The sequence below is a fragment of the Leopardus geoffroyi genome, chromosome B3 (assembly GCF_018350155.1).
Source record: "Leopardus geoffroyi isolate Oge1 chromosome B3, O.geoffroyi_Oge1_pat1.0, whole genome shotgun sequence".
Taxonomy (NCBI): Eukaryota; Metazoa; Chordata; class Mammalia; order Carnivora; family Felidae; genus Leopardus; species Leopardus geoffroyi.
In genome coordinates this window covers 17,652,932-17,665,591 of record NC_059337.1, presented here as the reverse complement: position 1 = coordinate 17,665,591, position 12,660 = coordinate 17,652,932, and the positions used below count along the sequence as shown (strand labels likewise).

Sequence of the window (12,660 nt, the reverse complement as noted above, 5' to 3'; positions counted from 1 at the left end):
CTATGCTGGAACCCTATGATTTCTCCAATTACAGACTAGTTCCTAGTTAATTTCTTGGTTCAGAATTTCCAGACCAAGTAGGTGATGCAGATTCAGGCCTCACCCATGTGGATGCCCCATGTACGGTGTCTCAGTTTCAGATGCCATTTCTGCAGCCACGGATGGCCTCTGGACCATTGCAATTGCTCTTCACTCCATTGTAGGGATTCCTGACCGTATTAGTTTTCTTTTGCCGCATAACAAATTTTGATTGCTTAAACCCACTTATCAATTCGGTTCTGTCGGTCAGAAGTCTAGCACAGTAAGGCTGGCTTCTCTGCTCAAGCTAAAATCAAGCTGTCGGCCTGCTGCATTCTCATCTGGGGCATGGGGATACTTTTCCAAACTCATTTCTGTCATTAGCAGAATTCAGTTCCTTGCGGTTTTAGGACTGAAGTCCCCATTTTCTTGCTGGCTATTGGCCAGGGGCCTCTCTTGGCTCCCACAGGCCACTCTTGGGTCCTTACACCATAGTTCCTTCCATCTCACCAATGGAGGACCTCCATGTCAAATCCCCCTTATGTTCTGAATGTCTCTGGCTGCCTTTTCTGCTACCAACTAAAGAAAACTCTGCTTTTCAAGGCCTTGGGTGATTAGGTTAAACCCAAGGGATAATCTCACTTTCTTAAAGTCAACTGTGGTATATCACATAACCTCATCAAAGGAATAATATCTCCTCATATCTGCAAGTTCCACCCATGTCACAGGGGAGGGATTAGACAGAGCTGTCCTCCTAGATTCTGCCTATCACAGAAGAATTTGGCTTTTGGTAGCAAGCTTCATTCCATCTTCCTACCATACACAGTCCTCAGGCCTCATCACCAGTCCTCAGGCTTATAAAACTTTAGCCCTTACAGACTATACCTTTTTTTTCTAATACCCTCACGGTCCACTCAGCTTCAATGCCCACTCACCGTTCTGGCTTCTGGTTCCTTCTTCATTTATCATACCTGAGGTTTTCCCTTTCTTGCTTTCAAGATTGGCAAATATTTAAAAATATTTTCCTTGTATTATAACCAGTATGTTTATGTGTTTGGAATGGTTGAGTTTCTTTCTTTAGCAGCGTGTCAGCCATATTTTGCAGAATTTTAATGTTGTAAAATTATGTTCTAAGATAACAGAGTCCATTAAAATAAGTGGACCCTTGGAGCCCTAACCTCAGTGAGCAGCAACCAGAGTTAGAGGAAGAATTAATGGTTAACCTGAAAACTCACCAGTGTGTTCAAGTCTGGGGAATATTTTCCCCATCTGTACTGTATGGCTGGGAGAGCTAAAATGTATGAAAACCAAGGAAAGTAAATTGCTGTATCCTGCTGAGACCTAAATCTTTTCTGAAAAACAGTCCAATTAACTAGGTCCTCTTGTCTAAATACTTATTTTTTTCAAATAGCTCACCACCACTAAAAGGGTACTTATTCTGTTTCCATTTCAAATCTGCAAGCAATCTTCAAATGTTGTTACGATGCTTTTCTTCAGATGTGGCCAAGCAGTATTTTCAAGAGAGCATGGCTAATCTTAAGGATGCTGAAGGGATGGGAAAAGCCAAATTTCTTTCAATTCAAGATGATTATTGCCATTTTCTACAAGTCACCGGACAAAAAGAGGTAAATGTGTTTGGACCCAAGTTTGACTAGTTATTTGCATGAGTTGATATCCAGAGGGCTACTCCTTCACTCTACAAGCATCCATCAAGCATCTACTATGGGCAAGGTATGTACCCGTCTCCCATAGGGACAGGGATAAATAATGCCAGGTGGCCACTCTTGGGCAGCTCCCAGATACTCATGCTTGGAAAATGAAAACTATTTATGAGAATGTAGATGCCGTGTTCCCCCAACCCCCCACAAAGGATCCTAAAGGATGAGAAACCTAAAACCCAGTGGGCAGACCCTGCTTATCACAGCCTGCAGTTCTGGCTGGGATAGAGGGTGCCGGTGAGTGTGCCTAATTCCTCTCTCCTAATTTTGGGTTATGGATGGAATTTACATATCTAACGAGAGCTACACAGCACAGAAGTTACAGCCCACGGTCCATTGAACCATACAGGCATGCTTTTTTATGGCTTGTAAAAATAGAACAAGCCCCAGAGTTTATATTCACTGGTAATTAAACCCTTGGGAACTTATTCCATGCAAAGCCTAACAGCTACCAGAAAGCTACTTGCTGTTGCCTTTATGTATATAGATGTATATATTTTTTTCAACTTCAACCTATCAAGGCAAATCCTTGGGATGAAAAGCTTTTATTTTCTATGCTGTTCTGTACACTTTCCCCCACAGCTCTGTCCTAAACCCCCCTCTCAATTGATGGGAGCTTAAGGAACACGGGTTTTTAATCTAGATGCTCCCATGTTCCTCAGACCAAAGTAGGACTACAGTAACCATAACATGTGGAGTTTCCATATTTTTCTGGATCCCCCAACTAGAAAAGGGCCTTCCAGAGGCCTCAGATTCTAGAATATCTGTAGAAGTTCTAGGGAGGGTGCTCAGGTCAGAAGTCTAGAGGCAGGATGTAGTCTACCCCCATCATGACTTACCCCTTCCAGGTCATCAGTCATTGTTACCTCTAAAATGTATTGGTTGCTATGTCCACCTCTGCCAATCATCACCTCCTGTCTGGACCACTCTGACAGACTCTGGTCCCCCAGCTGCTTTCTCCACTCTTGACTTTTTCTCATCCATTCTGAATAAGGAAGCTATGGTGATCTTTTCAAAAAGCAGATCTGATCAGTGAAACCCACATTTGTAAAATACTCCAACAGCTTCTCAATGCCCTTAAAATAAATCAGAATCCTGTGTGTCTCACAATACCTTCAAGGATCTGGATTCTGCTGACATTTCCAGTCTTATTTTTGCCCCTTCCCCCGATCTGTGTTCTGGCCACATTGGCCTTTTCTAATCCCCACTTCCAGAAAGTGCCAGCTTTTGGTTCCTGCTCTTGGGGGTCTCTTCCTCATTGATCTCCTAAATAATGCAGGGTCTATCTTTCAGGACTCATCAGTTTGCCTGATTCCTTTCCCCAGTCCTCATTAGATTCTTCCCATTATTGTTCATCATAGAATCCTGTTTGATATAATAATATGATGAACACAGCACAGGAGTAATAGAACAAGATCATAAGAATAGTAAGTATATGTGTGGATGTGTACTGTCTCTCCCCTGCCTGGACTGATTTCCATGTAGCCAGAGACCCTCTTGCTCATGGTGGTGGAGGCTTGGCTATGGGTCGCCTGACTGCTCTAGCCACCACAGGGCACCCATCATCTCCCCTATTCCTGTCTGGCTTCCTGCCCTGGTGTCTGTCACTGATGCCACACCTCACTGCCCTTGCCCCAGTCACCCAAATCGGTGGTATTGATCCAAAGATGCACCTCGCTCCCCTCAGCCGCCCTCGGAGATTTTGGCAAACTGGCTCTTTTCATTCTACCCCCGGCCAGCCCTCCGGTGCCCTTGTAAGAATAGAAAAAGCTGCCTCTTCCTCGGGGGGATGTAGCCCGTGCCAGCACACATTGCTTGGAGAGCAGAACACAGGCTAGATTTCAGCTGCCCTCGTTCTCCTGCCCTTGTGCGTGACGCAACCCGTCCGCCCAAGCGTGGCAACCTTGCATGGGTCACAGCCCTCTCCCTGTGGGCTCTAGCTGGAGCTGGCTGACAAAGCTCAGCCCGAGGACAGTCCCAGGCATGAGCATGGGGCTGTGCTCAGACCACCCCAGATGTGTTCACAGCCGATACATTGGACTAGAACCCTGCACCAACAGGAAGGTGGTCTTTGGGAAGGAAAATGTCTTTTGAGGTAAAATGTAGGTGAAGGTCACCCTGCCACAGAGTAAAATACTCTGTGTGGGTTTATCTTCTAGTTGTGCTACTTTTCTGCTCAAGAACCTTCTCCGGGTTCTTATTCCCCGTAAGAAAATCCAGACTCCCAAACCTGGCGCAAAGGCCCCCCACCAACCCTCAGCCCGGCCTGTCTCCCCACTCTCCCCTTCCCACTCTCTGTGCTGCAGTCAGATTAGCCCACTGCCTGGCTCTGCCCTTTGCCCTCCTCACACCTGGGCTCCCAGTTTCCCACGCCCTCTCCTCCTCCCACCCAGGTCCTATTTTTTCTTCACTCCTCTCCCTTAAGTTTTTCTACCTCTCACAGACTGACACAGTCTCTGTTTCCTCCAAACCCATGTCGCATCTTGTCCATCACCATCGTGACCTGCCGTTCAAGTTCATGCAGATCTCTCTCTAGTTTCCCCAGTCAGGCTATAAATGGCATTGAAAGCTTCACTTAGGAAAAAGAGTCCGGCTCTTCTTTCCATCATGGGCTCCTCCAAACCTGACAACCAATTGACAAGAATAAGTTGCCGAGCCCAACACCTGCCCCACGCTAAATCCTTGCTCACAGGGGTTGGGAGGGGATGTGATACAAAAGGACGTGATGCACTTTAGCATCAAGCAAGTTCCCCACGTACCAGGGTAGGCCACACGCTTCACAGTTTCCAGTTTCTCTGGTGATTTCATCTTTCCACCTAAGAAATTGTTTCTGCCTCATCACTGCCTTCTCTGTGGTTGGTTCCACACCCCAACCCTAGCACCTAACCCATATTACTGCCAATAAAACGAGTAAAGCTTTGCCATCTCCTTCCATCTGTGGAGTGCTATCAGGACACCTCCAGGGCCAGTTGGTGGGGACACCCTTTAATCGGTTCTGGCCTTATTTGAGTCTCAAATTCAGCATTTGTATCCTGCAGCCATAATCCTGCTTTCGTGTACAAGACCACGGAAGAATTTCAGGAGAAATGTGGGGGGTGGAGACAGGGCTTTCCTCTGTATGTCTTAGTGTCTGACTCAAGAGATTAATGTCAGAAGATACTGGGTTCTGACCAAGCCATGTTTTTTATTCCACGTGGTATAAATAAACCCAAGAAACCAAACAAAATGTCAAATATATTTAATTTTTCACCATGTTGGAATGTTTGCTTTTGGTTTCCTAAGCTATTTCTTATGAGAAATAGAAAACCCTGGAATATGTTCTGGATATTTTGTAAGTACATACATTGCCAGGAAACTCTAATTTTCACTTAATGTAAGAACGTCCCTGGGCACATAGGCAGAAGAGCCTGCAACTGAAAAGGATTCAAATTACTGGCCGGATCCAGATCCTAGGTCTGCCACTGGGGAGCTGTCTGTCTGATCCTGAGCTAGTTTCTTTTTCTTTTCCTTTTTTTTTTTTTTTTTTTTAAATGTTTGTTGCTTTAGAGAGCCTGAGCAGGGGAGGAGCAGAGAGAGAGAAAGAGGGAGAGAGAGGGGGATGGTGGCTAGACAATGCCAGTTGGGACCTGACTCCCCAACCACAAGATTACAACCTGAGCCGACATCAAGAGTCAGACCTGAGCAAGTTTCTTGACTGCTCTGTACCTCAGTTTCCTCCTCTGTTCAGTGAGGATTAAAACTGTACTTATCTAAAGGAGACAGAATTACATGAGCTCACACAAGCAAACTGTTTAGTACAGGTCTTGGCACATAAAGGACACAAAACATGTTAGCTTTTGCTCTTACTGCTTGACTGAAATGAATTCCTGCACTGTCTGAAGTGGCTTTGCTCTCCAGGTGTCCTTTATGCATTGTGTCTCCATGGTGAGCACCTCTCCGCTCACATGTATGCTACTTCCTGTCCCCTGTTTAAAGGGGAGAGTAGGCTTAGCTCAGGAGACACCACCCAAACCCATTCCCCTGAAAAGTGGAAATACACATCAGTCACACCATTTTCTTAAGAGGCATGGATTTTATCAGCCTTTGAGCTTTTAACCAGACTTTAACTTTTGTTCCCTTCACAGAGAGCAATCTCCATCCTGAGAGAGTCCCTGGAAGCCAAAGTGGCAGTGTTTGGTGACCTCAGCCCGGAGGTGGCAGAGACATACCGGCTGTTAGGTGGGGCCGACCTGGCACAGGGGAACCAGAGTGGGGCCCACAAGAAACTAAAGAAGGTAAAGCTGGAGCCAGTACTAATGCAGAGAAAACTCTCCCCACGGGTCACTTTCTCTCCCTCCACCATGCTGTTTGTAAATGAAACTTTATCAGTGGCTTCTTTAGGTAAGGTGACATCACTTTCGTAGTTGATCCAAGCCAACACTTTTTGGGTAAGCAATATAGTAATCCTTTTATACACATATGTTTTTAAATGAATTATCAATTATTTTTTTTACCATGCAAATGTTTTAAATTTTTTACGTAGTGTGATTTATCAATTTTCTTGTACTCTTTCGGTGCACTCAGTTTATGGAGGAATTCTTGAATTCTTGTATGTGTTCTTCTAGTACTTGTATGTCTGTTTCTTTTTAAATTTGGGGTTTGTTTGTGTGGAAGGTGTGAGGTAAGGAGCCAATGTTATCTTTTTTCAAACGGCTTCCCAGTTGTCCAGTGCCATTTTATTAAAGAGCCCATCTATGCTCCAGTGATTTGAGGTGACGCCTTCACCATATACTACACTTGTGTATATATTTAAGTCTATTTCTAGATTCCTATTCTCTTCTGTTTGTGTTTTTGTTTACTCAAATTCCAGTGCCTAATTTTCTTAATTATGGAGATTTCATAGCATGATTTAATAGCAGGTAGGACTAGACTCCCCTCATGGTTTTTTATCTCCCTAGACTATTGTGTTTTGTAGACATTTTTCCATAGTTATTTTTCCATCTGAATTTTAGTATCAACTTGTCTAGCTCCATAAGAAGTTTGATGGTATTTTTTTTGAGGAGCATGTTATTTATAAATGAACTTCAGGAGGACTGACATCTTCATGATGTAGAGTCATTCTACCCAAGAACAAGGGATGTCTTTATATTTGTTCACATCCACTTACGTATCATTCAGGCACATTTTAAAGTGTTCCTTATACAAGTTTTGCACATTTCTTATTAAGTCGATTGCTGAGCATTTCCTCTACCTTAATGCTATTATAAATGGAGTTTTATCCAGTATTATATTTTTTAACTGTTTGTGTATGTGCATGAAACTATTGGTTTCTCTATGTTATTTTATATTCTGCTAGCTTACTTAATTCTTTTCTTGCTTGAGTTAATTTGAACATTGGTTCTTTCAGGTTTTTCAGGTGTACCATTACATCATCTGCAAATAGTTTTACTTTCTGTTTTCCAATTCTTATGCCTCTTATTGATTTCTCTTATCTGATTGCATTGGCTTGTACCTACAATACAATAATAAGTAAGAGTAGAGATAATAAGCATCCTTGTCTTGTTCCTGATGTTAGTGCAAATGCCTCTAGTGATTCTTGATATGGTACATGCTGGCTTTGGACTAAGTTTTATATATTTTACCATGGTAAAGAAGTGTATCCATCAATTTCTATTTTCATGAGTATTTTTTTATTAGAAATAAGTGCTACATTTTGTCAAAGCATCAGTGGAATTAAATAATCATATGATTCTTGTTAGATCACTTAATATGGTGTATTTTATTATCATATCAAACCAACCTTGCATTCCTGGAATAAATCCTCTTAGTCATATTAAATTATTTTCTCAGTGCAATGTTGATTCTGTTTGCTAACATTTTTTTTAGGATGTTTTGCCCTTATTGGTAAGTGATACTTGTTTAAGTAACAATGTAACAATGTCATATTTGCTTCATAAAAATAATTTGGAAGTTTACTTTTATTTTCTAAGCCTACAGGAATTTATGCAGCACTAAAACAAGTCTTTGAAGGTTTGTACCTCTTGTGAAATTCTTTAGGCCTGGTGCTTTTTGGGGGTAGCAGGGAATTCTTTGACAGTCTTCTCTACTTCTCTATAAAGTTTGCTCTGTTGAAGCTTTCTGGCTCCAATGAGGTCATTTTGGTAAACCATATTTATCTATTTCACTGTCATTTTCGATAGATTTGCATAGAGATTTGCAAAGTAATCTCATGAATTTTTTAAATTTCTACTTTTTTAGTAGTTATCTTCTTATTGTCATTTCTTAGTTTTATATTTGGATCTCCTCCCTTGTTTGTTGGCTGAGTTAGTTAGTGGTTTGTCTATTTTGTTAGTTTTTCAAACTCCATAGGTCAGTTGCCTTCCTATTCTGTTTCACTGATTTCTGATTTTATCTTTAGTATTTATTTTCTTGTAACTTATTTTGTTTTACTTTGTTGGAGTTTTTCCTGTCTTTTTGAACAGGGAATTGAATTTATTTGTTTCCATTTTTTTATATAGTATTTTATGCTATGAATTTTCCTTATTACTTTAAGTGTACCTCCAAAGTCTTGTCATGTTGTGTTTTCATTACATTAATTAGTTTTAAAATGGTGAAACCTGGGAACCTCCAAGTAATGTAACTGACCAAACCAAAAGAATGAACTTTAGTTTTGAGTAGGCTACCCTGTACATTGAGACTTTATCTCTTCTTACGACTTTTCTGAATCTGTTGCAGAAGGCAACACGTATGGTGTATATTTTTTAACAAGACGATACATATATCTATTATCATTTAGTCAACAGTAGTTACTGGTCACCTTCTAGAGGCCAGTAGCTGTGCTAGGCAGACCTGGGGTAAAACAGTGACCAAGACAGATATGTTTCTTGTCTTTGTGAGACTTTCCAATCTAACCAGGAAGATATATTAATCATTTCAGATAATTTAAACATTATACATATGCCAAAGACATTATTGAGGGAAGAGTTATAAGGGTGCTAAGAGTGGCAGTTGCCCTGGGTTTCTCCATCCCCTACTTCTAATTTAATGCTTATTGACTGATTGTTCTATCCCTGACACTGTGTTAAACAATTTACATATATTAACTTACTTAAGCCCTATAGCAGCCTGAAGAGTCGGATACCTGTGCTCTGTTTTTTGTTTTTTGTTTGTTTTTTGTTTGTTTTGTTTTTAAAAAGCAGAAAACTGAGGCTAAAAGAGTATCTCAGCATTGATTTCAAAGTCAGGAGTTGTCAGAGTGGGGCTTTATTAGACTGGACCGTGTGGTCTATCCTATATTACAGCCATTTCACATGCCGGGCTTCTCAGTAAGATTCTGTTTGAACTAGAGCTTCCTATGCTTAAAAACATTTGGGAACCAGTGGCTAGTGGGGAGAATGCCAAGATCAGGAATCTTTGGATTGCCAAGATCAAGGAATCTTTGCATTGCCACCGACAGAAAATGGTCAAACTAGCTCAGGTGTCTTGTGGTTTCCAAGGAAGGGCCACTAGGCAGATGATTAGCACAGCAGGATGCAGCTGAGGCACAGGAGAATGTTCCAAGGTTCTCTCTGCCCAGGACTCCTGTCTGCTCTCTGCACATCCTCTTCCTCCACCTCTGTCATAGTAGTGTCTCCCCTCGAGATGGAGATCATGGCTGCCGGCCCTCCAGGGTTTTACTCCCTACACTGTGCCATTTCTCAGTCACAGCTCGAGAGATCTCAAGAAAGGGCTGTAGGCCTGACTTGAATCCAGTGTTCACCCTGGATCAGTCAGTTGAGGCCAGGGGCGTGCTAGGGTATAAGAACATGGTGCTCTCAAGGCAGCTGGGTGGCCCCCACTGGAGATGGTGCAGGAAACAGAAGACCTGGGATGCCGTCCCTGTTTTTGAAGCATGTGCAATGAGTACAGTAGGTAGGCAGTAGCGTCGTCCCTCGAAAGCATCCCAGGCCAGTGAGGGAGTTACAGATTGTAAAGGCCCAACTGTGGTATTATGTGCTAAGTTCTCCAAGTCCACACTGGGATCTATGGGAGGGAAGGGCTTAGGGAAGGTGTCCAGGTAAGTAGTCCTGAAAGAGAGTATAGCTGAGCAGAGACAGGAAGTCCCAGGTTGGAAGTGGGCTGGAAGAAAAAGCTCAGGGATGAGAGAGCGAAGCCTGTTTAAGAAGCAAAAAGTTGGGGCCAACTGTGTTGGGAGATTGTCTGGGATAGACGTGAGGGCAGGTCCCAGCAGCCGTGTTTGTACATTAAGGAGCTGAGACTTGATCTTTTAAGCAGGGGTCTAGGGACGGCTCAGTCTGTTAAGCGTCCGACTTCGGCTTGGGTCATGATCTCACAGTTTGTGAATTTGAGCCCCACATTGGGCTCTGTGTTGACAGCTCAGAACATGCTTCAGATTCTGTGTCCCCGTCTCTCGGCCCTCCTCTCTCTCTCTCTCTGTCTCCCTCTCCCTCTCTCTCTCTCTCTCTCTCAAAAGTAAATAAATATTTTTTTAAAAAGCAGGAGTCCCAAACAATGACCAGTTCACTGCCTGTGTTTTATTTCATTATAGTTAAGGACATACACCAAGTTAAAAATGGTTTTTGCAGTTAGTCGTTAAACCTGTAATCATTTTACAGGTGATCATAAATTGATCAGATGGTAGGGGAACACTACCTGAACCCCAACTAAGTGAAATTTTATCGGCACCAAAAAGGAAATCTGTTCTTCTCACTAGCAAAACTAGATTACAAAGAAACCTCCTCATAATTTCATTGATAAAACAAATTTGAGGAAGTTTGCACTCCCTCCTGTTACCTAAGTGCCTACATGGTAGCCTCAATTTTTGTCTCTTGGCCTGCAAAGCCTACAATATTTACCATCTGGCCCTTTGCGGAAAGTTTTCTGAACCTTGCTCTAAGCAGCTGGGAGCCATTAAGGGAATTTTAAGCAGGGCACCATAGGTCTCTATTTGTACTTCGGATTTTGGGGCACCTGGGTGGCTCAGTTGGTGGAGTATGCAACTCTTGATCTCAGGGTTGTAAGTTCAAGCCCCACACTGGGTGTGGAGATTGCTTAAAAAATAAAATCTTTAAAAGCAATTTTAAAAAAATAAAAAGAGGGGGGCATCTGGGTGGCTCAGTCAGTTTAGCTTCCGACTTCGGCTTATGTCATGATCTCACCGCCCGTGAGTTCGAGGAGCCTGCTTCGGATTCTATGTCTCCCTCTCTCTCTGACCCTCCCCCGTTCATGCTCTCTCTCTGTCTCAAAAATTTTTTAAATTAAAAAAAGTTTTTAAATAAAAAGAAATGAAAAGAAAAAAATCATGTGAGAATGGAATGGACCAAGAATCGAGGCAAGAGGCCGAAGTTTTCTCATCTGTAAAGTGGAGGTGACAGCAACACCGAGGCTTCCTTTGTCCCATGTTGTTCCGGGGATGGAGTGAGGGGAGGAAAGGCAGGCTGCTTTGCGAGCAGCGGGGTCTGGTGGAGTTCCGGGTCCTGAAGAGTACCAGAAGGAGGAGAGGGCAGGGCTTTCCTGGCTGAGGCACTGCCTGCCCCTGGGAATCTCCACTGTGATTCCCCTTCCCTGTTTCTCCTCTGAGGAGTGTCCATGAAATAGGGAAAGCCTAGCCACTCAACTCCAGACTAGGGAGGGACCCCAGGAATGGGGGGAAGCTGGCAAATGGTAGCAGATGCTCAAGAAACTTGAGCAGGGGCCACACGAACCTGTATGAAGCCCCGCTGTCCCCGGCGGGGCTGGGCGGGTACCACCGCTGACCGCAGGCTGGGGGCCAGGCTTCCTGCTGCCCAGCGCTCAGACGTCATTCCTGATCCTCACAGCCCAGACTTCAGTAGCCCTGTTTTACAGGCCAAGAGGACGGAGGCTCCTGGAAGTAAATAAATTGCCTCTGGGCAGGCTACTCTATAGTAAAGCCCACATGCTTTCCTTATTCCCAGTGGTTCACCAAGCATGGGGGCTTAAAGCCCTGCATCGGGGTGACCTTCTGAATCTGAGTCTGGGGCAAGGGTCCAGGGGCCCAGGGATCTGCATTCTAGCTTCTGGAGGAAGGTCGAGATCACTGCTCTGGGCCTCGTGCCCACCCACAGGGCTTAAAAGCAGCTCAGCTTCAACAAACTGTCAGGTTTCATCACTCCCCAAGCCTGCAGTGGAAGTTAGTGAAATGTTTTCACTTTAGTTTGGCCTCATTAACCATCAGTCCTGAACACAATGGCTTTGGCATTTTGAAGCTCTCTGGCCATTTGCCAGAACGCAGGGAGACAGGGTTGAAACCTGCATGTCTATTGGGTGTGCGTGCTGCAGTACGTGTGGTCCTCGTTGTCCCTCCTCCACATGTGCCCATCTGAGGACAGGACTGGCCACACTGTGGGCATAGGACACACACAGGACTTGCGCGTCGGCTGTTGAGCCACACTTTCTTAGTCAGCCCTTAGGTAGCTCCCTAAAGCTACCAGCCGAGCGTTTCTTGCATATTTATCACAACAGCTGTGTCCCCCAAGTTTTCAACCCTGGAACAGGAATCCAAGGAACACCAGCTTTTCCAGATGTGCCCTCCTGTGCTGCATGGCCCCGCCATGGTCCCATGGGCATGAAAAACAGGAAGTCACGAGAGACAAAGCAGACAGCCGGATTAAATTACTGCAAGGAAAACCATATTATTGATCTATCTTTCAAAGGCGTCTGCCTGCAGGAGTAAATTGGAGAAATCTGTTGGCTCCAGATGGAAATTTCCACAGCACAACCTCCACTATGTTTTTGCAACATAGAGACCTGGTTTGATTCTAGGATGGACATCACTGCCAACATTTCCATCCAGGTGAAAGGCGGCAAAAAAGAATTCCTAAAGACTGTTTCCTGGGGCTCCTGGGTGGCTCAGTCAGTTAAGTGTCTGTCTTCAGCTCATGTCATGATCTCACGGTTCATGGGTTCAAGCCCCGCATGGGGCTCT

At 43.9% G+C, this 12,660-nt stretch overlaps 1 protein-coding gene across 9 annotated transcripts in view; it reads left to right on the top strand.

Moving 5' to 3' along the window:
• The window catches only part of TTC23 (tetratricopeptide repeat domain 23), a 106,248-nt gene that overhangs the window by 83,245 nt on the left and 10,343 nt on the right, over positions 1-12,660 (top strand). For all 9 annotated transcript variants that reach the window (XR_006704454.1, XR_006704455.1, XR_006704457.1 and 6 more), the window contains exons 8-9: positions 1,516-1,643; positions 5,861-6,010. Coding sequence is in view for 5 of the 9 variants with exons in the window: in XM_045448760.1 (XP_045304716.1) it covers positions 1,516-1,643; positions 5,861-6,010 (278 nt within the window). In the remaining 4 variants the exon portion in view is untranslated. The remainder of the gene's footprint in view (positions 1-1,515; positions 1,644-5,860; positions 6,011-12,660) is intronic.